We start from the raw sequence: 16,458 nt of genomic DNA, 5'->3' as shown, positions 1-16,458 counted from the left end.
AACGTTCTAAAGACCGGCGTAGACATTAGATTTATTGCTTCGACGGTTCGGTCTAGTGCTCTGATTATTTAGAACTTTACTTCACTAAACTGCTTAATTCCAGCGTTATTTATTGTATGGATACACGCAAATATCTCAACGAAGCATTTCAATAAGTCTTAGTTAAACGCTGAATCAGAAAACAAAATGATATTTCAATGAGCAATGAAATAGTTATTAACTATAAATACATGTCTACTCTAGGTCTATGAGTGTCGTAGTTAACACCATTGGCAAAAACCTACATCAGGATATTATTATAAGCTATAAACTACCGTTTATGATTGTACTAAAACTCATAACCAATACTTAATTTGCAGCCTTGGGTCCTATAAACGCGACAGCGAAATTAAAACTAAATCCGAAGCCCGAAGCTGACTTACCGAAATTCAGTATACCTAAAGTGATTCTATCTCTTCACATGGAACAACTGTCTGTCAGTCTGACGAAATCTCAGTACCAAGATATGATGTTGCTAGCTGATTCTATGGATAGAATGAACAGGCAAACGCCTTACAGGTAATTAGTGTTAATTGTACGACTATTTTTGACCTGTGAATTAGTTCAATGTAGTGCTTTTAGTAGGTCATTTTGAGATGGTTGATTTATGCTGGGTACATTCGAGTGTAATCTTCCAGTTATAAAATTTGTAAATACGAGAGGATAACTAGCTTTCTAGGGTATCGTTTATCGATAAACCATCTATGTTCGAAATTGGATCATATAAAAAAAAATACAATACTGCAGTTTAACAATACTATAATAAAAATATATAAATAATAAAATACTGTGAAGTATCTACTCATGGATTTGACCTACCTATCATAGTTCTTATATTATCGTAATGGGAACATTTTATATCAGTTTCGTACATAACATTATTTTGCCTAGCACATTACTCAAGATTCTTATACTTATGTATATTAAATATTTATACCTACTTTTTTTAGATTTGATTTGATTGATCCTTATACTTATTTTTAGATAGAAACTTATATTCCTTCTCTTTTTCCAAATAGTAAGAATGATCTAACCCAAATAATTTTATTATAGAAAATACCGTCCAGACTTGCAAACATACAAACGCCACTACAAAGAATGGTGGCAGTTCGCCTACAAGTGCATACTAGAGGAAGAAGTCCGTCGGCGCAGGCGCAACTGGGACTGGACTCACATGCTCGCACACAGGCAACTGTGCAAGGACTACGCCAGTGCTTATCAGTGCAAACTTAGTAGTAAAGGCAAAGTGAGCACTGAACAACAGTGCGTGCTCAATGAGGCTGAGAAAACACTGGATTTGTTCAATCTGGTCGTTATTAGACAGAAGATTGAAATGGAGGTTTGTATTTTTGGTCGATTTCGCTTCCTTTTTTTACAGGAATAGAGAAGTAAAGGACAAAAAATATGTACCTTTAGGGCTACCTCATATTAAAGTTAACCATTAGACAATTCTGCTAGCTCTTGTCTTTATTGATATTCCAGCAGTGTACGTATTCTGACTACCTATTATTCGAGATGCCGCCTAACATGAGTGCCGTAAAATAAGTATTCTGTAATTATTTTCTAGGTGGAGAGACTGGGTAAAATGGAAGAAGAAGCTAAGAAGTCGAGAGGTTGGTTCAGTGGCTGGTGGTACGGAGGCGGCTCTAAAGATGATGAACTCGCTGAAGGCACTGCTATAAGTAAGTAATAAACCCTAAAAATCAAATATAATTTCTGAAAGGAGGTTTGTATAACGGTGATGGAAAACATCGTGATGAAACCTCGCATGCCTAAATTTATTGTCGGCATGCAAAGGCATGCCGATACACGCACTTGGCTAGCGTGGTGAATTCAAGGTCAAACCTCTCCCAGAAGAATCCAGCACCACCACCATCATACCTTCATTTGTTTGACGTTTCGGCATAGTTATGGTCGCGGTTTAAAAGTTATTAGAGAATAATGTTTCTAATACATTTTTTGCATTACAGTGAAACAATTCGAGAAAGCAATGACACCGGACGAGAAAGAGAAGCTGTTCCGTGCAATAGACTATCAAGAGAATTCGGCACCATTACACTTGCCCAGCGAATATGTCGCGGTGGAGAGCTACTTCCAGCTAGATAAACTACAGTTGTCTGTGACGGACCAGACCGAAGTACTGAAGGCTTGTGTCGATCATGTTGAGGTTGATATGAAGCAACGGCCCAGTGCTAACGCTTTGAGGTATGTTTTTATTTCTTTATTAAACGGCCTCTATGGTACGGTACGTGGTGTATAGGACTACGGATGTAGAAGTGTCAGGTACGATACCGTGATCGGGCAGTCTTTTCAAGTTTTAAGTAGGTTATTCTCAATAGTAGCCCGGATTTCATAGTGCTACTACGTCTGATATAATAAGATTGATATTATGTACTTATTTATGTATATTCGTGCTTTATTTGCCTGGTGATGATAAAGGTGCTTTACAAGCTATGTCATGAAAGACAATTGTTTCAATAGTATAATTTGTCTTCAGTTTAAAATTAGGCGATAGTAATTCTAGGTTATTTTTGTTTTCAGAGTGGACGTCCATATGAAGGCTTTCAGTGTGACCGGTGTTCATCAAGGTGAATTCATACCTCGGCTCGTCACATCCAAAGAGGTTACGCAAGACGTCAATCTACTTAACGTTGTATTTGAAACCAATCCCCTGGGTAAGTTTTCGAATTAACGATAATATATTGATAAGTATATATCTCGGTCACTTTTATGTCAAAATATAAAACTACTAGCTTTTTCCCGCGACTTCGTCCGCCACCTTAATTTTCCCATTATGCGTCATTTTCCCGGGTATCAAAATATCTCCATACCAAATTTCATGCAAATTGGTTCAGTAGTTTAGGCGTGATTGAGTAACAGACAGACAGACAGAGTTACTTTCGCATTTATAATATTAGTATGGATATGCAACCATGTCAACTATTTTAGAGGACTGTAAATTATTATGTTGACTGGACTCTCATGTATTATTGTAAGAATATTGTTGTATTATAATACCTTTTTAACGGTAAATGGCTCTTGTTTCGGAAACTATTCTGATATCTACATTTTTCTCCTTTCAGATGGGCTGTGTGATCAACGAGTGAAGGTGCTAGCTCGTCCGCTACAAATTGTATATGACGCACAAACTGTTATAGAAATTGTAAATGTATTTAAACCACCCACCGAATCTACAGCTTTAACCACGTAAGTAATTAAAAAATCTATGTTCAAACTACGTACAATAATTTTATAGAACATTTTGTTCTAGTTAGAACATTTAGTTCTATAAAATTATTGTTATCTTATATTGATTGACTATAAAAATGGACATTAATTATACGCTTAAAAACAATGGCTCTGATCCGTAAAAGGATATATTATCACTAGGTACCGATTTTGAGGTACCCACTACCTGGTATTATCTTAATTTTTATCTTTTTTTTCAGTTTACAAGCAGCCGCAGAGAACAAACTATCAGACTTGAAAGAAAAGTCAGCTCTTGGCATGCAGTACGCAGTGCATCATCATACGTTCATAGATCTTGATATAGACATTGCCGCCTCGTACATTATTGTACCGCAAACTGGCGTTTATAGAGGGTAAGTTACTTTTTAATAAGCGATATTCGGCAAATAATTAAAAGTTGATAGAAATAGTAAACAGAGCCTATTCAAGCCATGTTTGAAAACACACAGATCCCTTCAGTGACAATAGTTGATGTATATAGGTTTTATCTTGGTTTTCAACTATCCTTGCGTCTAAATTTCCCAAAATTAGCTTAGTTGTTTAGTTGTGAATACGCAACAGAAAGACAGATAATCATCCTTTTTGAATTTACAATATGTAAATAATATAAAATAATATTTCTCCACAGCAACGAATCATGTGCAGTAGTAAAACTCGGTGCTATAAAAGTGAAGTCGGAGCCTCGCTCACAAGCGCTCGACGTACACAAACTGTACAGAGAGGGACTGGCTGATGAGGATATATTGAAGGAGATCACACATCATAGTTATGATAAGATGGCTCTTGAACTTACTGAAATGCAGGTATGAGAGAAAATATATTTTTAAGGATCTAAGTTTATGAACTTTAAGAACATATACTTGTGTCCTGGCAACCATAAATTCTTGTAATTTGCTGTTTGGTGTGGTTAAATAGTGGTAAGTTATTGACATATACAACCCTGATTTATGTGCTCTTTACATTTTTTTACGCATCTTGTACCTCAATACGATAAAAAACAAAGACTAAAGATAATATTCTTCAAATAAGATTTATTCTACAATATTATTTATTATATTGAGGGTTGAAATAATCGTTTCCAATACGATTTGTGTCATTTTTTTTATTATACAGATTGTAATAGCGTCGCCGGGTGAAGACTGGCAGACGGCGATCGCGTCGAACGACGAAGCCACTCCTTTGCATTTACTACAACCAACTAATTTAGTGATACAGATACACAAATGTCTGATCACTGATGATCCGAGATTACCTAAAGTAAAGATTAGGGGAGAGCTACAAAAAATTGCTATTAGCGTGTCTGAGGATAGGTAAGTAAATTATCACTTTTCTCGATATTTCTGTGTCAGTGTATTCTGTAATAGAAGTATAGAAGATTCTTCACAAGATACTATTTGTATCGGGTGAGCATGGTCAAATAAGTGAATAAGCGCCCGTTTCACGGCTTATTGATAAGTACCTGATAACCTATTGATACGATATGTAAAGTGGCAGCAGGTGTATGAAAACAACCGCCAAATTTTCACCCTATAAGTTAATTAATACAGGTGCAACGGTAAAATCGTAAACACGTAGTTAACGGCGACAGTTGAGTAGTTATGTATGAAGAGTATGTTTATAGTATCGTGATGTTTTCAATCTGTGTATCAAAAATCCTTAAAATTATTGTGTAACTGTGACTGACAAAATCATCAAAACAATGTTTTATTTTTCAGGTTACTAACTCTATGTGAAATATTAGTGAGCATGCCTTTACCTCAATCAGAGGAATCGACGCAATTGAAGGTTTGTATTTTATTTTTATTCCTTATTAATTCTTGTTTTTCTTCATTTTCTTTTTAAATTTTTGATTTTAATCCTTTTTATTCTTTTGTTATTTATTTCTTTTTAACCCTTTTCTTTCTTTTTATTTTAATTTGAAGATGTTTTGCGTGAAATTCGCATACACTATATCTGGTAAATTGATTGATACGTCTAGTGAATTCTCGAATCTATATCAGCAACTGGGGGTAATTGGTTTCTTCAAATATGAGTAGATGTCAATAATATCACTTGTTACTTAACTTAGATTTGTCACTATTACGAAACCATATACACACATAAAGTAATTCAATACTTTTATTAATATTGATTAGATTTTTTATTAGGATTAGTATTTTAGTTTTCATTATTAGGTGACATTTATGAACATCTTTAGTCGAATAATTCCGATAGTTTAGTCCTACAATATCACATATTTTTTTATTGGTACTTATATTATTTTGAGTTTTTCATTAGTATTATGTCCGTAGAATTAAAAATATTCGTCGATTCATAGTTGAAAAACTCGGGTCACTTTTTTGAAAAAGAAAATTAACACCATACTGATTGTTTTTAGCCGAGTGAATCTAAAGGATCGAGTTTATCATTGCTTAAGTATTTGGATCCCGCTGAAAAACAAAAACGGGAGTCTATCCGGTCTCTGAAGGAGAAGAAACTTGATGAGCAAAGTGTTCAGTTAACTGAAGTTGAAGCTTTCTTCATTATGAAGGGTAAGTTGAACATTTAAACTTAAAATAGTTTATTAGAATTTATAGATTTTTTATTAAATATACGGTTGTCGTCATAGCCGATACTTCATGTTGAGGAATTAATAAAATTAAGTCGGTAAATGCTTGGTTAAAACTATGTTACATAATTAATTAAAACAACTAATATACGGACTTAATTAATGGAAAAAATATTTCCAGTAAAAGTAAATACTGATAAGCTCGACTTAAGATTAAAAACTAACATAGCCAAACTATTGCTACTACAATGTACATTTAACAAAAACGACTTTCTTCACAGAACTAGTACTAAGCATCAACCGCAAAACACTAGACAGCAGTTCAAAAGGCTACGACAAATTCCTAGTATTCTCTCTCACGTTACTCCAACTGACTGCCGTACAAAAGACATTTACACTCGAAGCGACGGTCCGTCTCGGCGCCGTGCACTTACAACACTTTAGATCTGGGAGGAAAGCGCTCGACATGATTGAAACTCTCGATGTAAAAGTTAAGGAGAGTGAGCCGACGGAGACTGTGGAAAGGACGTCCGTGCTGCTGCTTGAGACGACGCGCGATCAGTATCTGTTTAATGTTACTTATAGTAATGTAAGTGGATATTAATTTTAACTATAGCTATAGTTAAGAGGGGTATTTTTATAAGTGTTAGTTATGAATATCAGTGCTTTAAGACGAGAAGATGCGGGTAAAGAAGGCTCCATTTATGTTCGCGATTAGTAGAATAATACAATATCTAATATCTTTGGATATGTTACCTAGTCACAGATTAAATATTTAGTCAGTGTTCATGCATGCTACGTCGAAGAACTTTATTGTTGTTCCAAGTTTTGTACCTGACTAAACTGCAATCAAAAAAGTGAATAATCGAATGTTGATGCTCTTCTAATGAAGAAATTAATACATTACATTTTCAGGTAGACAAAAAGTGTCCAGAGTTCAGAAGTCACTATGGTTCAGTGGAGCAGATGATTGAATTGGACTTTACTAACTTGCGCGTACTGTTGCATCTCGAGGGTTTGAATGAAATCCTTGTCATTGTCAACGAATATCAGGTAAACAAAGATTCAGAATTATGACGTCATAATACATTAAACAACAGTATAAGAAAATATTTAAAATTCTGCTCGTATTTTGTTTACAGACGAGATTGCAAGCTATTCAGCGCACAGTTGATAGAACGGCCAATGCTGGTCAATTGGAAACCATTATGGAGGATGAAGAGTTTAATGCCGCTAAATCTAAAGGTAAGTAAGGATAAAAGAAGTACTAAAAGACAAATTAAATGAGTATACTGTGTTGATAATGTAAAGAAATCTGGAGTCGAAGTTTCTTTATAACTAATTTCTACTTGATTTGAACCTTAGAATATGTGACATTTGAGTTCATTTATTCTTGCCTGTTGCAGTAAGTGTATCAAAACCATCACGTCGTAAGCAAGTGGAGAGCATACAACTGAAAGTGAACGTTAAGATCGGTGCAATAGAGATCGTTTTCGCGACAGACATGCGACCCTTGTCCGTTGTATCAATGAAGGGTGCTACAGCAGGCCTTGTGATTAAGGCATCGTACACGCAAGTTGATTGTGCTATTGCGTCCATCAAAGTTGAAGATTTGAACCCTGATACTGTACATAAAGAGGTTAGTTATGTTTTACCATTATTTGGATATAGCAGTGATAGCCGAGTGGTTTAAGTTAGCACCTCCCACGCTAGTGGTCGCAGGTTCGAATCCGAGGCAACACACCAATGACTTTTCGAAGTTCTGTGTGTATTAGAAATAATTATCACATGCTCCAACGGTGAAGGAAAACATCGTGAGGAAACCTTGCATGCCTAAAAATTTGTTTAATACATTTATTGAGGGCGTGCAAAGTCCCCAACCCGCACTTGGCCAGCGTGGTGGACTCAAGGCCTAACCCCTTCCTCATTACGGGAGGAGACCCTTGCCCAGCAGTGGGACATTAATGGGTTAAATTATATTATTTCACTCACTTACAAGTGTAAGTCTGTGGTAATACGAGTTCAATCGGATTTTGTCTGATTACCTTTCGATTAATTACTTTGGTTTATCCCATATTCTACTAATTCCTATATGCAGTTGCCTTCAGGAATTATTTTGAAAGACTAGACAAATCTGCGAGGATTCTAAAATTGTATAAAACTTGCTGATATATTTCCACATAGTAATCGTAGTATAGAAAAGAAAAATATAATAGTTTTAATTTGTGTATTTGTTTAAGATAATGAAAGTATTAGGCGGTGACGTGATGAACGTACAAATAGTGATGTACAACACGGATCAGATAATATCAGCGAGTCAAGTCGACATGTCGATAGATGCGCAGATCAACTGTCTCAGGATTATATTCCTTAACTGGTTCGTCACTTCTATGTTGGTGAGTATTCATGTTATATTAAGTAACTTGTAAAAGACAACTCAACGCATTAAGTTGCTCTCGTGTTGCGGAGACTTTAACAAACATACAAACAACGGCCACAAAGTACCACTTGTTTAAATCTTACTTTGAAATATAATAATAGTCTTAGTTTCACAAATAAAATTCTTCAAATAAGTTGATTTGACGTTACGGATATTTCCTATTTGTTGCGTTTTTCTTTATCTTTATTGTCTGCTTAAGAAATGGTCTTCTCACTGAATGTTTGAAACTGCGTCTGCAACACCTATTTTTATAGAATGTTTTGTTTGTAGGATTTAACTGGATTTTACCTGAAAGTTAGCAATAAAAATGATCGTTTTATTTGACAGGAATTCTTAAACAACTTCCAAACGGCGCAACAAGCGATCATCGACGCGTCGTCGCAGGCGGCGGACGCGGCGCGCGCCAACGTGCAGACAGCCTACGACAACTCCACCAAGCTGGCGCTCAAGGTGCGCCTCGCCGCGCCCATCATCATCGTGCCCGAGAACTCCAAGAGCTATAATGCTATGCTCGTGGATCTCGGTCGCATGAACCTCAATAATAAGTTTGTGGATTTGGGTATTGCTGTAAGTATATCTTGCCTCATCTTATATTCTCTAGTCTTTCTATTAACTGATTTTATAGGAATATACATTCTTTATGATCGCTCATGATTGATAATTGTAATGAAGTAAAAAGACCGTGATATAAATATGATGCTACAAATAAAAAAATAAGGTTAAGTTTACAGTGAGAATCAGAACTACAAAATTATTCTCTACTTTTATTTACTAACGATTACGAAGCTAAATTCGCCTGCGTGATTTATTTTATATTTTCATAACACAACAAAAAATCTTTTACTGAGTTCGTTGACCCCTTCAAGAGTACGGAACCGCCAAATACAAATCCTTATTTTTTCTAGAACGTAAACAACAGAGTAACAATAGACGAGCTAACATTAGAACTGGAAGACATGAAGGTGTCTTGCGTGACGTTGACTGAAGACTATCAGACCAGTCAGGAGAGGAAACTATTAAGACCTACTAGTTTTAAACTGTTCGTGAAGAGAAGCTTGTCATCGTGGTACGAGACGTTGCCGGACCTGGATATATCTGGAAGACTGAATACTATCGCTGTAAGTAGTTCTTTGTGTTTATTTTTAAACACTTTCGCTGTTCATTGCTTGTAAACTTTCGTGTTGCTTGTTTATTATCGTGAACATTGTTATACGCGAATAAACGCTAACATGTATTTTTCCCTGGATTGTCTGACTTTTCGGTGTAAGTTATATTGGCCGTGATCGTAGGTTGACTGACTCGACGATGGCAGGACACTCTATATGAAGCGGACGACTGTTTACCTGCGATTGTTCTAATATTATTGATCTTGTATAGAATTGAAGACATCCAAGTAATTTTGTTACAATGTTAATATATTTTTATATACTTACATCCTTGCTGTAGTATTAACTTACAGACATCTCTTTCAGATCGCAGTAGGCCACAGTGACTACAAAAGTATAATGAAAATCCTCAATCAGAACCTCACTGAGGGTCAAAAGAAGGTTGAAGAGAAACCACTACAAAGAGTATCAAACACTACCTCTAAAGTTCAAGTGAAAGCTCAAATAAGTAAAGTGCAGACTCGGTCTACGCTCGCCTCACTCACTATCAAAGAAGAGAAGAAGAAACCGAGGACCACTATCAAGTTCTCCTTCACTATGGACAGTTTTGTCATTGATTTGCTGACCACTACTAGTACTACTGTAAGTGAATATGCTTTTTTTCTGTCTAATATCAATTTTTTTCTTAGGTTTAATTTATGAATGCGGTGATCACTATCTGGTCATTATGGCATTATCCTTTGAGGCTTCCGTAACGCATTGGTTTCTGGTAGTCGAGTGCATTTCGACACGGAACAATAATAATAATCGTATGATCCACAAATAGTTGATTGATCTTTGTGTAGACTACAGTAGAGTGCCTAAATAGTTTTTCACCGACTAAAAAAAGAGGTGGTTCTCAATTCGACAAAATTGATTTCCCATATGCTCAAAGACGAGTAGACCGATTTGAAAGAATTTGTTTTTAATAAAATAATGTTTCTTTACAGGTATCAACAGCGAACGACATATTCGTAAAAGACGTGGAGCTAGCGCGCTTCTGTCTGGCGCTCCTCTCGGTGAAGGGGAGGATGCTCTCAGACAACTCTATGCAGACCTCTGTTCTACTCGTCGACTGTACCCTCGATGATACCAGACCCGGGAGGGGTGCTAAGATTACAAGGTAACCTTAACATTTACAATGAAATAAAATAAAAAATGTTGTCGGAATATTTAAACTCATTCGCCCTTTAAATATCGACACTTATTTATTTCGAATGGTCATGATAAATATGGTCAAATGACAGTCTTTTTTGTGTTTAGGGTTACGTTATTCCGTTTTTTCAGTTATAAAATCATCTGTTTGTCTTATTAAACGAATGAACTATTGAACAAGTGGACTCAAGGCCTAACCCCTCTCTCCTTTAAGAGGATACCAGACCCTTGCCCTGCTGTGGGACAGTAATGGGCTAAAAAAAAGTTTTTCTTATATTTTATTATGAAATTATTAATTTATAATCGTTTTAGATACTTGGAGCGTCGCCGTGCCAGTAAAGGCGACTCGATGGACGACACCAACGAGTCGGCCAGCATCGTGCACGACAAGATACGCAGCATGATCGACATCACTTACACTATGAAGAATAACGATACATTTAGTAAGTTATTGATAAATTCATTGCTTACAAGCAACGACACATAATAGAGTGGCACTTAAAGACATCTGTAGTAACAATACGCGGGTAAACTAAGTGAAGGTGGCATGAAACATACTGAAAGAGCTTAAGTTAAGATAGGTATAATATTCAGCCATAAGTGGACTACCTGTATGAGAGCTGGTTATTGGGTGGACACTAATCTAATAAAAACGAATTCAATATGTATAGAAAGTACTTTCAGCCTTTGTTGTTTCATAAAGCTCAATTAATCATTATTTATTATACTGAGAAGCAAAATACAATACAAAAAAATAACGGTGTACATTTTTTTACAGTCGACATGAGGATATTCAGTTTCAACCTAATCCTAGCGATGGACTTCTTGAACAAGATAGCAGAGTTTATGACGACAGGCTTGGCCGACGATGTGCCGAAACCGCCTAAAGAAGAGATTAAACTCAGCAAATCTGTGACGGATAAATCCGTTGAAGCTATGTCAGTGAGTACACATACAACTTTTCCTACATTACAATGAGTTTCACGCTAAATTGTAAGATTTGTGTAAGAATCCATTAATATTTTGCAATAAAAGTTTCTATCAATATTAAACGTTAATGCTATTATAGTACATATTGTATAGTGTATACTTTTGTATAATCTTGTCTTTGTGTTTTTAGAAACGAAAGTCAGTGGCATCGACACAAGTTATCGACTCCCAGCGACCTTCAATGATGACGGTCAATGTGAAGATTGAACAGCCTGATATTATACTAGTTGAGTCTCTTGAAGACCAAGAATGTGACGCTTTGGTGTTGAACGTAAGTACTAGTTATTTATATACTAACGATTTTATTTATTTTAACTTTCTTCATACAAAAAATACAATTTAGTTTTCCTTCTCACTTTTCCTGAGGTTTTCAACTTCATCATTGTCCAGCTTATGATTTGTAAGAATGTAATGCTCTATTAAAATGGAGATTGCTGCCCATTTCCCGATGAAGACATAAATCTTGACATAAAATCGTGTTCGAAAAAAAAAGTTAAATGTAGATAGGGTTACTCATTATCTCACACGCCATGTAAGTAGGAATAGTGGCAGCACAGTGGTACTCTATTACATCAACTTATTAGAACAAAACTAACATCATTCATATACTCATGTGCACAGATGGAAGCCCGCTTCAAGCTCCGCCACAGTGAGGAGCGCATGGTAGCGGACGGCGGTATCTCGGGCCTGCAGATGGTGATCCGCACGCTGGGCGCCGACACCAGCGCCGCGCCGCGCTACTTGCTGGCGCCCGCACATCTGTCGCTGGCCGTGTCGCAGCCGCCCGACTGCGGCATGCATGTGGATCTCGCAGTTACTGACATTGTGATCAATGTTTCTCCAGGTATGTGTTTGGTATTTTTCAAGGTAGGAAAATAAAATGTTGTAGTGTCTTACCCATCCTATTTTGATTTCTCGACTGCTCAATTAATCACGTCAAGAATTATCTATAATGCTATGCAATGAAATGTCAACTTACGAATGCTTTGTATATTTTTGGGGCAAGACATATTTTATTGATATTTTATTTTTTGTTAACACGTACGGTATACGGTTCATAGTTAAAGGGAGCTTTTTAAAGTATTAGTTAGTCCGAATCTATTTACTCATTCTAATTTATGATTTCGACTAGACCTAATAAGAAATAAAGGCAATGTTTAGAATATTCATAGAATTATAATACAAGACACTGTAATAAAAATATGTTTTATTTACAGAAATCATAGGTCTACTGAACCGCGTGATATCGACAATGACGAGCCGCGAGGAAGACTTGACGGAGCAAGTAGATAAGGCGATATTCTACAACAAGCTGTGGGACATCCAGCCGTTCAAACCCAACGCTTATTGGTTCTTGAAAACTGGTAAACATTGTATGTCTCTTTTTGTTTGTTCTTTGTCCATGGAACTGGTGGTGAGCGGTAGTTTAACATTAAGGGCCTGTCTTAACACTAAAATAAAACCTTTCCGTAAAAAGATAGCTCGACAAAAGCTTTACGGTTACAAGTTTAACTTCATAAACTGTTTAATAGTATTAAGTAGTTAGTGAAACAGGCCGTTTATGTTAATCGGTCAAAGACTATTGCTATTAAATTCATTAGTTAGACTTCGTTGTATATAGTTTCATTAATTGAACACCAAAATAAATATCTTATGTTCATTTCATATTAAAATTAAACAATGATTCATAGATTGTGCATGTCATGGCAATCATCCTCCAATATAACGTAAACTTCATTAATTTTATTGTTTCACATTCATGGTTACGAATAATATCCATAATCATCTATACAATAATTTTTATCATTGGTGCCAAACTATGGTTCGCAATCGTGCGCAAATGCATTTTAAATAATTTCGATTATAAACTCTAAAAAGTATCAAAATCAGTTCAGTATTTTTTGCGTAATTGACATTCAGGGATTGATCTAAATTTTTGCATTTTATATTATTATTAAAGATCTAAAGAGATCAGTCCATTACCAATATTTTTTTATTACTAGATGAAGCAGAAGAAGCGATCAACATAGCTGATGAAGAGGACGTCGCTACACCTGCACGCACGGGCGAGATATGTCTGCTGTCGTGTCCGCAGATCGTGTTCTCTCTTGAGATGGAGATCGGTAACGAGACCATACCTGTACTTGTGATGCAGGCCTCTCTTACCGGACAGGTTAAAGATTGGAGTTCTGATGTGAGTACTGTTTTAAGCTTTATTGTTACTGTTCTATGCACATTAATATACATCTCAATATTTCTATTTATTGTAAAAATTAAATTAGTTTCAATTATCTGTGTCCAAAAAAGACGGAAATAGTCGGTTTGACATCTTTAGAGTTTGTAACTTACTGTTATTATCTAGCGTGCAAGAATGAGTGACTTACACGCACTAGTATACGTGAACGTTACGTATACGTAAAGTTATTGTACGAATAAATAGTCATATCTTTAAAAAATATTATTATTTGTCGCCAGTTTTACTTGGAATCAACGTGGGCTATGCAAGTATCCTACTACAATATCGAGCGCGCTGTATGGGAGCCGCTCATTGAACCCGTCGAGGTGCTAAAAGACAACCAGTACAAACATGTGCCTTGGGAACTTAAGATGGAGGTAAGAAATAAAAATTTAATGACTGTTTACTCGTTAAATTATTTTAGTGGAAGTGTCAATGAAAAAGTATTACTGTACGGTTTGTGAAAATTGAGGATTTGATTAATTTTAGCTTTTTCCAGATGTATTAACCAACGATTCCTAGGTCTATTTATTGTCTAAGACATTCAGAGGTAGGGAAAAAAACACAATTTTGTCGTAGCTTTGCCTCATTATAATTTTAGGATTAATAAACAAAGAAAGGAAAATGAATATATTTGTTTTTTACTTAACAGGTAGTCATGCGTCCAAAAGATACATTGACTATCGACACATCGGACGAAGCCAACAACTTGCAGGTCGTAGCACAGCGGCAAGCCAACAAAACTATCACATTGTCTAGCAGTGAACTGCTGGAAATTACTTTCACTAGGACTGGCATGGAGGTAAATGTTATATCTAATTTATTAATAACAATTATTAATTGTATTTACTTTCACGTATTTGCGTACTAAGTCGTACGTACTTGTTAAAGCGTAACAGACATAGAAAAAGTCTCGTTTTTAAAACATTACTGGATTGTATTTAAGGCCATTGTAAGATATCTAATGTAATTTTAAAGCGAGATACTCAAATAATTTATCATGCCATTATTATAATATTAAACCTTTGTTTTTATTTCAGGTGCTAACATTATTAGGAAACTCTTTCTCAGCCGCTGTTGCAGAAGATGCTCAGGTGTCGAAATCTAAGACTGATGATGTAAGTATTTTATTGTTTTACATATAGCAAAAATCAAGAACTTGAGACCAGCCTAAACTATAGATGAAAGAATGTAAAAATAGATAGAAAGGGATCAAAATGTTATAAACGATAATATCGAAATACAAAATTTTACATTATGAAGAGTCGATTTCATAAATAGCATAAAGACTTCAACTCGGGGGACAGAAAAAAGCACGTCATAGTTACGTTTTTGCCGCTCACAGTGCTGGCCTAAGTTAATTGTTAATTATATTATCAGTTGACTTCTGCGCATCTGGCGTCACTGTCTCTTCGCTATAAGAATGGTATCTTCACAAGCAATTGCTTCTTAGAATAGAGGTTTACCTTGTGCATTTACTTGCAGTTAACAGAAAAGAAATACTCGGGGGCGCCGTACGTTCTGCACAACTGCACCGGACTGACTTGCAAGTTGATGTTGAAGGATAACCACGACTTCTCCGTGTACTTTACTGAAGCCGACTCTACTTCTGACTATAGGTGAGAAATGTAATTTAGGATGTCTGTAGAAATGTTCATTTTGACAAGTATTGTAACCGATTTTATTTATGTAGAAATATACTACACTTTTAACCAGATTTTCGTTGTATTATGAATCACACATTTAGGCAACGTTTCATCAAGAGACATGCGAAGCGGTACGTATAGATCCCAACAATGGGATTGCTTTAGGACATAACAGGAGTGTGATTAATGTTAGAACATTATTAAGTATTTAAAATAAATCCTAATAACATTTATTATTATTTCGTAGCGGTACGCCGTCATATTTCATTGAATCAATAGTCGAGAATAACGTAAGCGACGAAGAACCTCAGTGTGTTAAGATGTCGTCACATTTTTTTTTATTTTATTTTAGAGAAGTTGTCTTGGAACCGGGAGCGTGTGTTCCTTTACAACTCAAGCATGGCGGACTGAATTTAATGAAGCTAAACGAACCACCACCACCTTTGAAACTAAGTGTAAAGGTAAGTTACAGCGTTAAAAGAGATTACTAGTATTATGTAAAATAGTTTTACGTAAAATCCAGGTAGATTTTGTTGATAGATCCATACTAATATTATAACTAAAAAGAACGAAAGTAACTCTGTCTGTCTGTCTGTTACTCAATCATGCCTAAATTACTGAACCAATTTGCATGAAATTTGGTATGGAGATATTTTGATACCCGAGAAAGGACATAGGCTATATATCATCACGATACGACCAAAAGGAGCAGAGCACCAGTAAAAAATGTTACAAAAACGGGGAAAAATTTCGCCCATTTTCTCTTATTGGACGCAAGCGAAGTTGCGCGGGTCTGCTAGTAGTGTATAAAAATAACGCTTAACTGTTTACAGATTTTGTAAAAATCAAGTTCCCATTTTTAGTTCTTATCGAAATCGATAAAGTCAATTTAAAAATAACAGTTTTTCGTATTTTATCTTTCGTGATAATTTGTCTGAGTCATGTTTTTTTAAAGCTACACAATACAGCCTAATTAATGATCATTTTCGTGTCCGTATAATACGAATTTA

At 35.6% G+C, this 16,458-nt stretch overlaps 1 protein-coding gene across 3 annotated transcripts in view; it reads left to right on the top strand.

Annotated features, from left to right (window-relative positions):
* Positions 1-16,458, top strand: part of Vps13 (vacuolar protein sorting 13C) — a 40,418-nt gene that overhangs the window by 6,561 nt on the left and 17,399 nt on the right. For 2 of the 3 annotated variants that reach the window (XM_076115680.1, XM_076115681.1), the window contains exons 6-36: positions 360-558; positions 1,093-1,378; positions 1,607-1,721; positions 2,010-2,244; positions 2,581-2,714; positions 3,123-3,246; positions 3,489-3,641; positions 3,917-4,091; positions 4,402-4,598; positions 5,004-5,073; positions 5,666-5,819; positions 6,118-6,425; positions 6,752-6,889; positions 6,979-7,081; positions 7,243-7,475; positions 8,077-8,232; positions 8,604-8,843; positions 9,182-9,394; positions 9,749-10,024; positions 10,372-10,544; positions 10,889-11,019; positions 11,355-11,518; positions 11,697-11,837; positions 12,188-12,410; positions 12,784-12,939; positions 13,570-13,760; positions 14,042-14,179; positions 14,455-14,604; positions 14,843-14,920; positions 15,288-15,421; positions 15,801-15,909. In XM_076115680.1, the coding sequence (XP_075971795.1) occupies positions 360-558; positions 1,093-1,378; positions 1,607-1,721; positions 2,010-2,244; positions 2,581-2,714; positions 3,123-3,246; positions 3,489-3,641; positions 3,917-4,091; positions 4,402-4,598; positions 5,004-5,073; positions 5,666-5,819; positions 6,118-6,425; positions 6,752-6,889; positions 6,979-7,081; positions 7,243-7,475; positions 8,077-8,232; positions 8,604-8,843; positions 9,182-9,394; positions 9,749-10,024; positions 10,372-10,544; positions 10,889-11,019; positions 11,355-11,518; positions 11,697-11,837; positions 12,188-12,410; positions 12,784-12,939; positions 13,570-13,760; positions 14,042-14,179; positions 14,455-14,604; positions 14,843-14,920; positions 15,288-15,421; positions 15,801-15,909 (5,297 nt within the window). The remainder of the gene's footprint in view (positions 1-359; positions 559-1,092; positions 1,379-1,606; positions 1,722-2,009; positions 2,245-2,580; positions 2,715-3,122; positions 3,247-3,488; positions 3,642-3,916; positions 4,092-4,401; positions 4,599-5,003; positions 5,074-5,665; positions 5,820-6,117; positions 6,426-6,751; positions 6,890-6,978; positions 7,082-7,242; positions 7,476-8,076; positions 8,233-8,603; positions 8,844-9,181; positions 9,395-9,748; positions 10,025-10,371; positions 10,545-10,888; positions 11,020-11,354; positions 11,519-11,696; positions 11,838-12,187; positions 12,411-12,783; positions 12,940-13,569; positions 13,761-14,041; positions 14,180-14,454; positions 14,605-14,842; positions 14,921-15,287; positions 15,422-15,800; positions 15,910-16,458) is intronic. The other variant, XM_076115682.1, reaches the window with a different exon arrangement.

The sequence above is a fragment of the Anticarsia gemmatalis genome, chromosome 6, assembly GCF_050436995.1.
Source record: "Anticarsia gemmatalis isolate Benzon Research Colony breed Stoneville strain chromosome 6, ilAntGemm2 primary, whole genome shotgun sequence".
NCBI lineage: Eukaryota > Metazoa > Arthropoda > Insecta > Lepidoptera > Erebidae > Anticarsia > Anticarsia gemmatalis.
The sequence above is the reverse complement of the archived record's forward strand: the minus strand, read 5'-3'. Positions and strand labels throughout refer to the sequence as shown.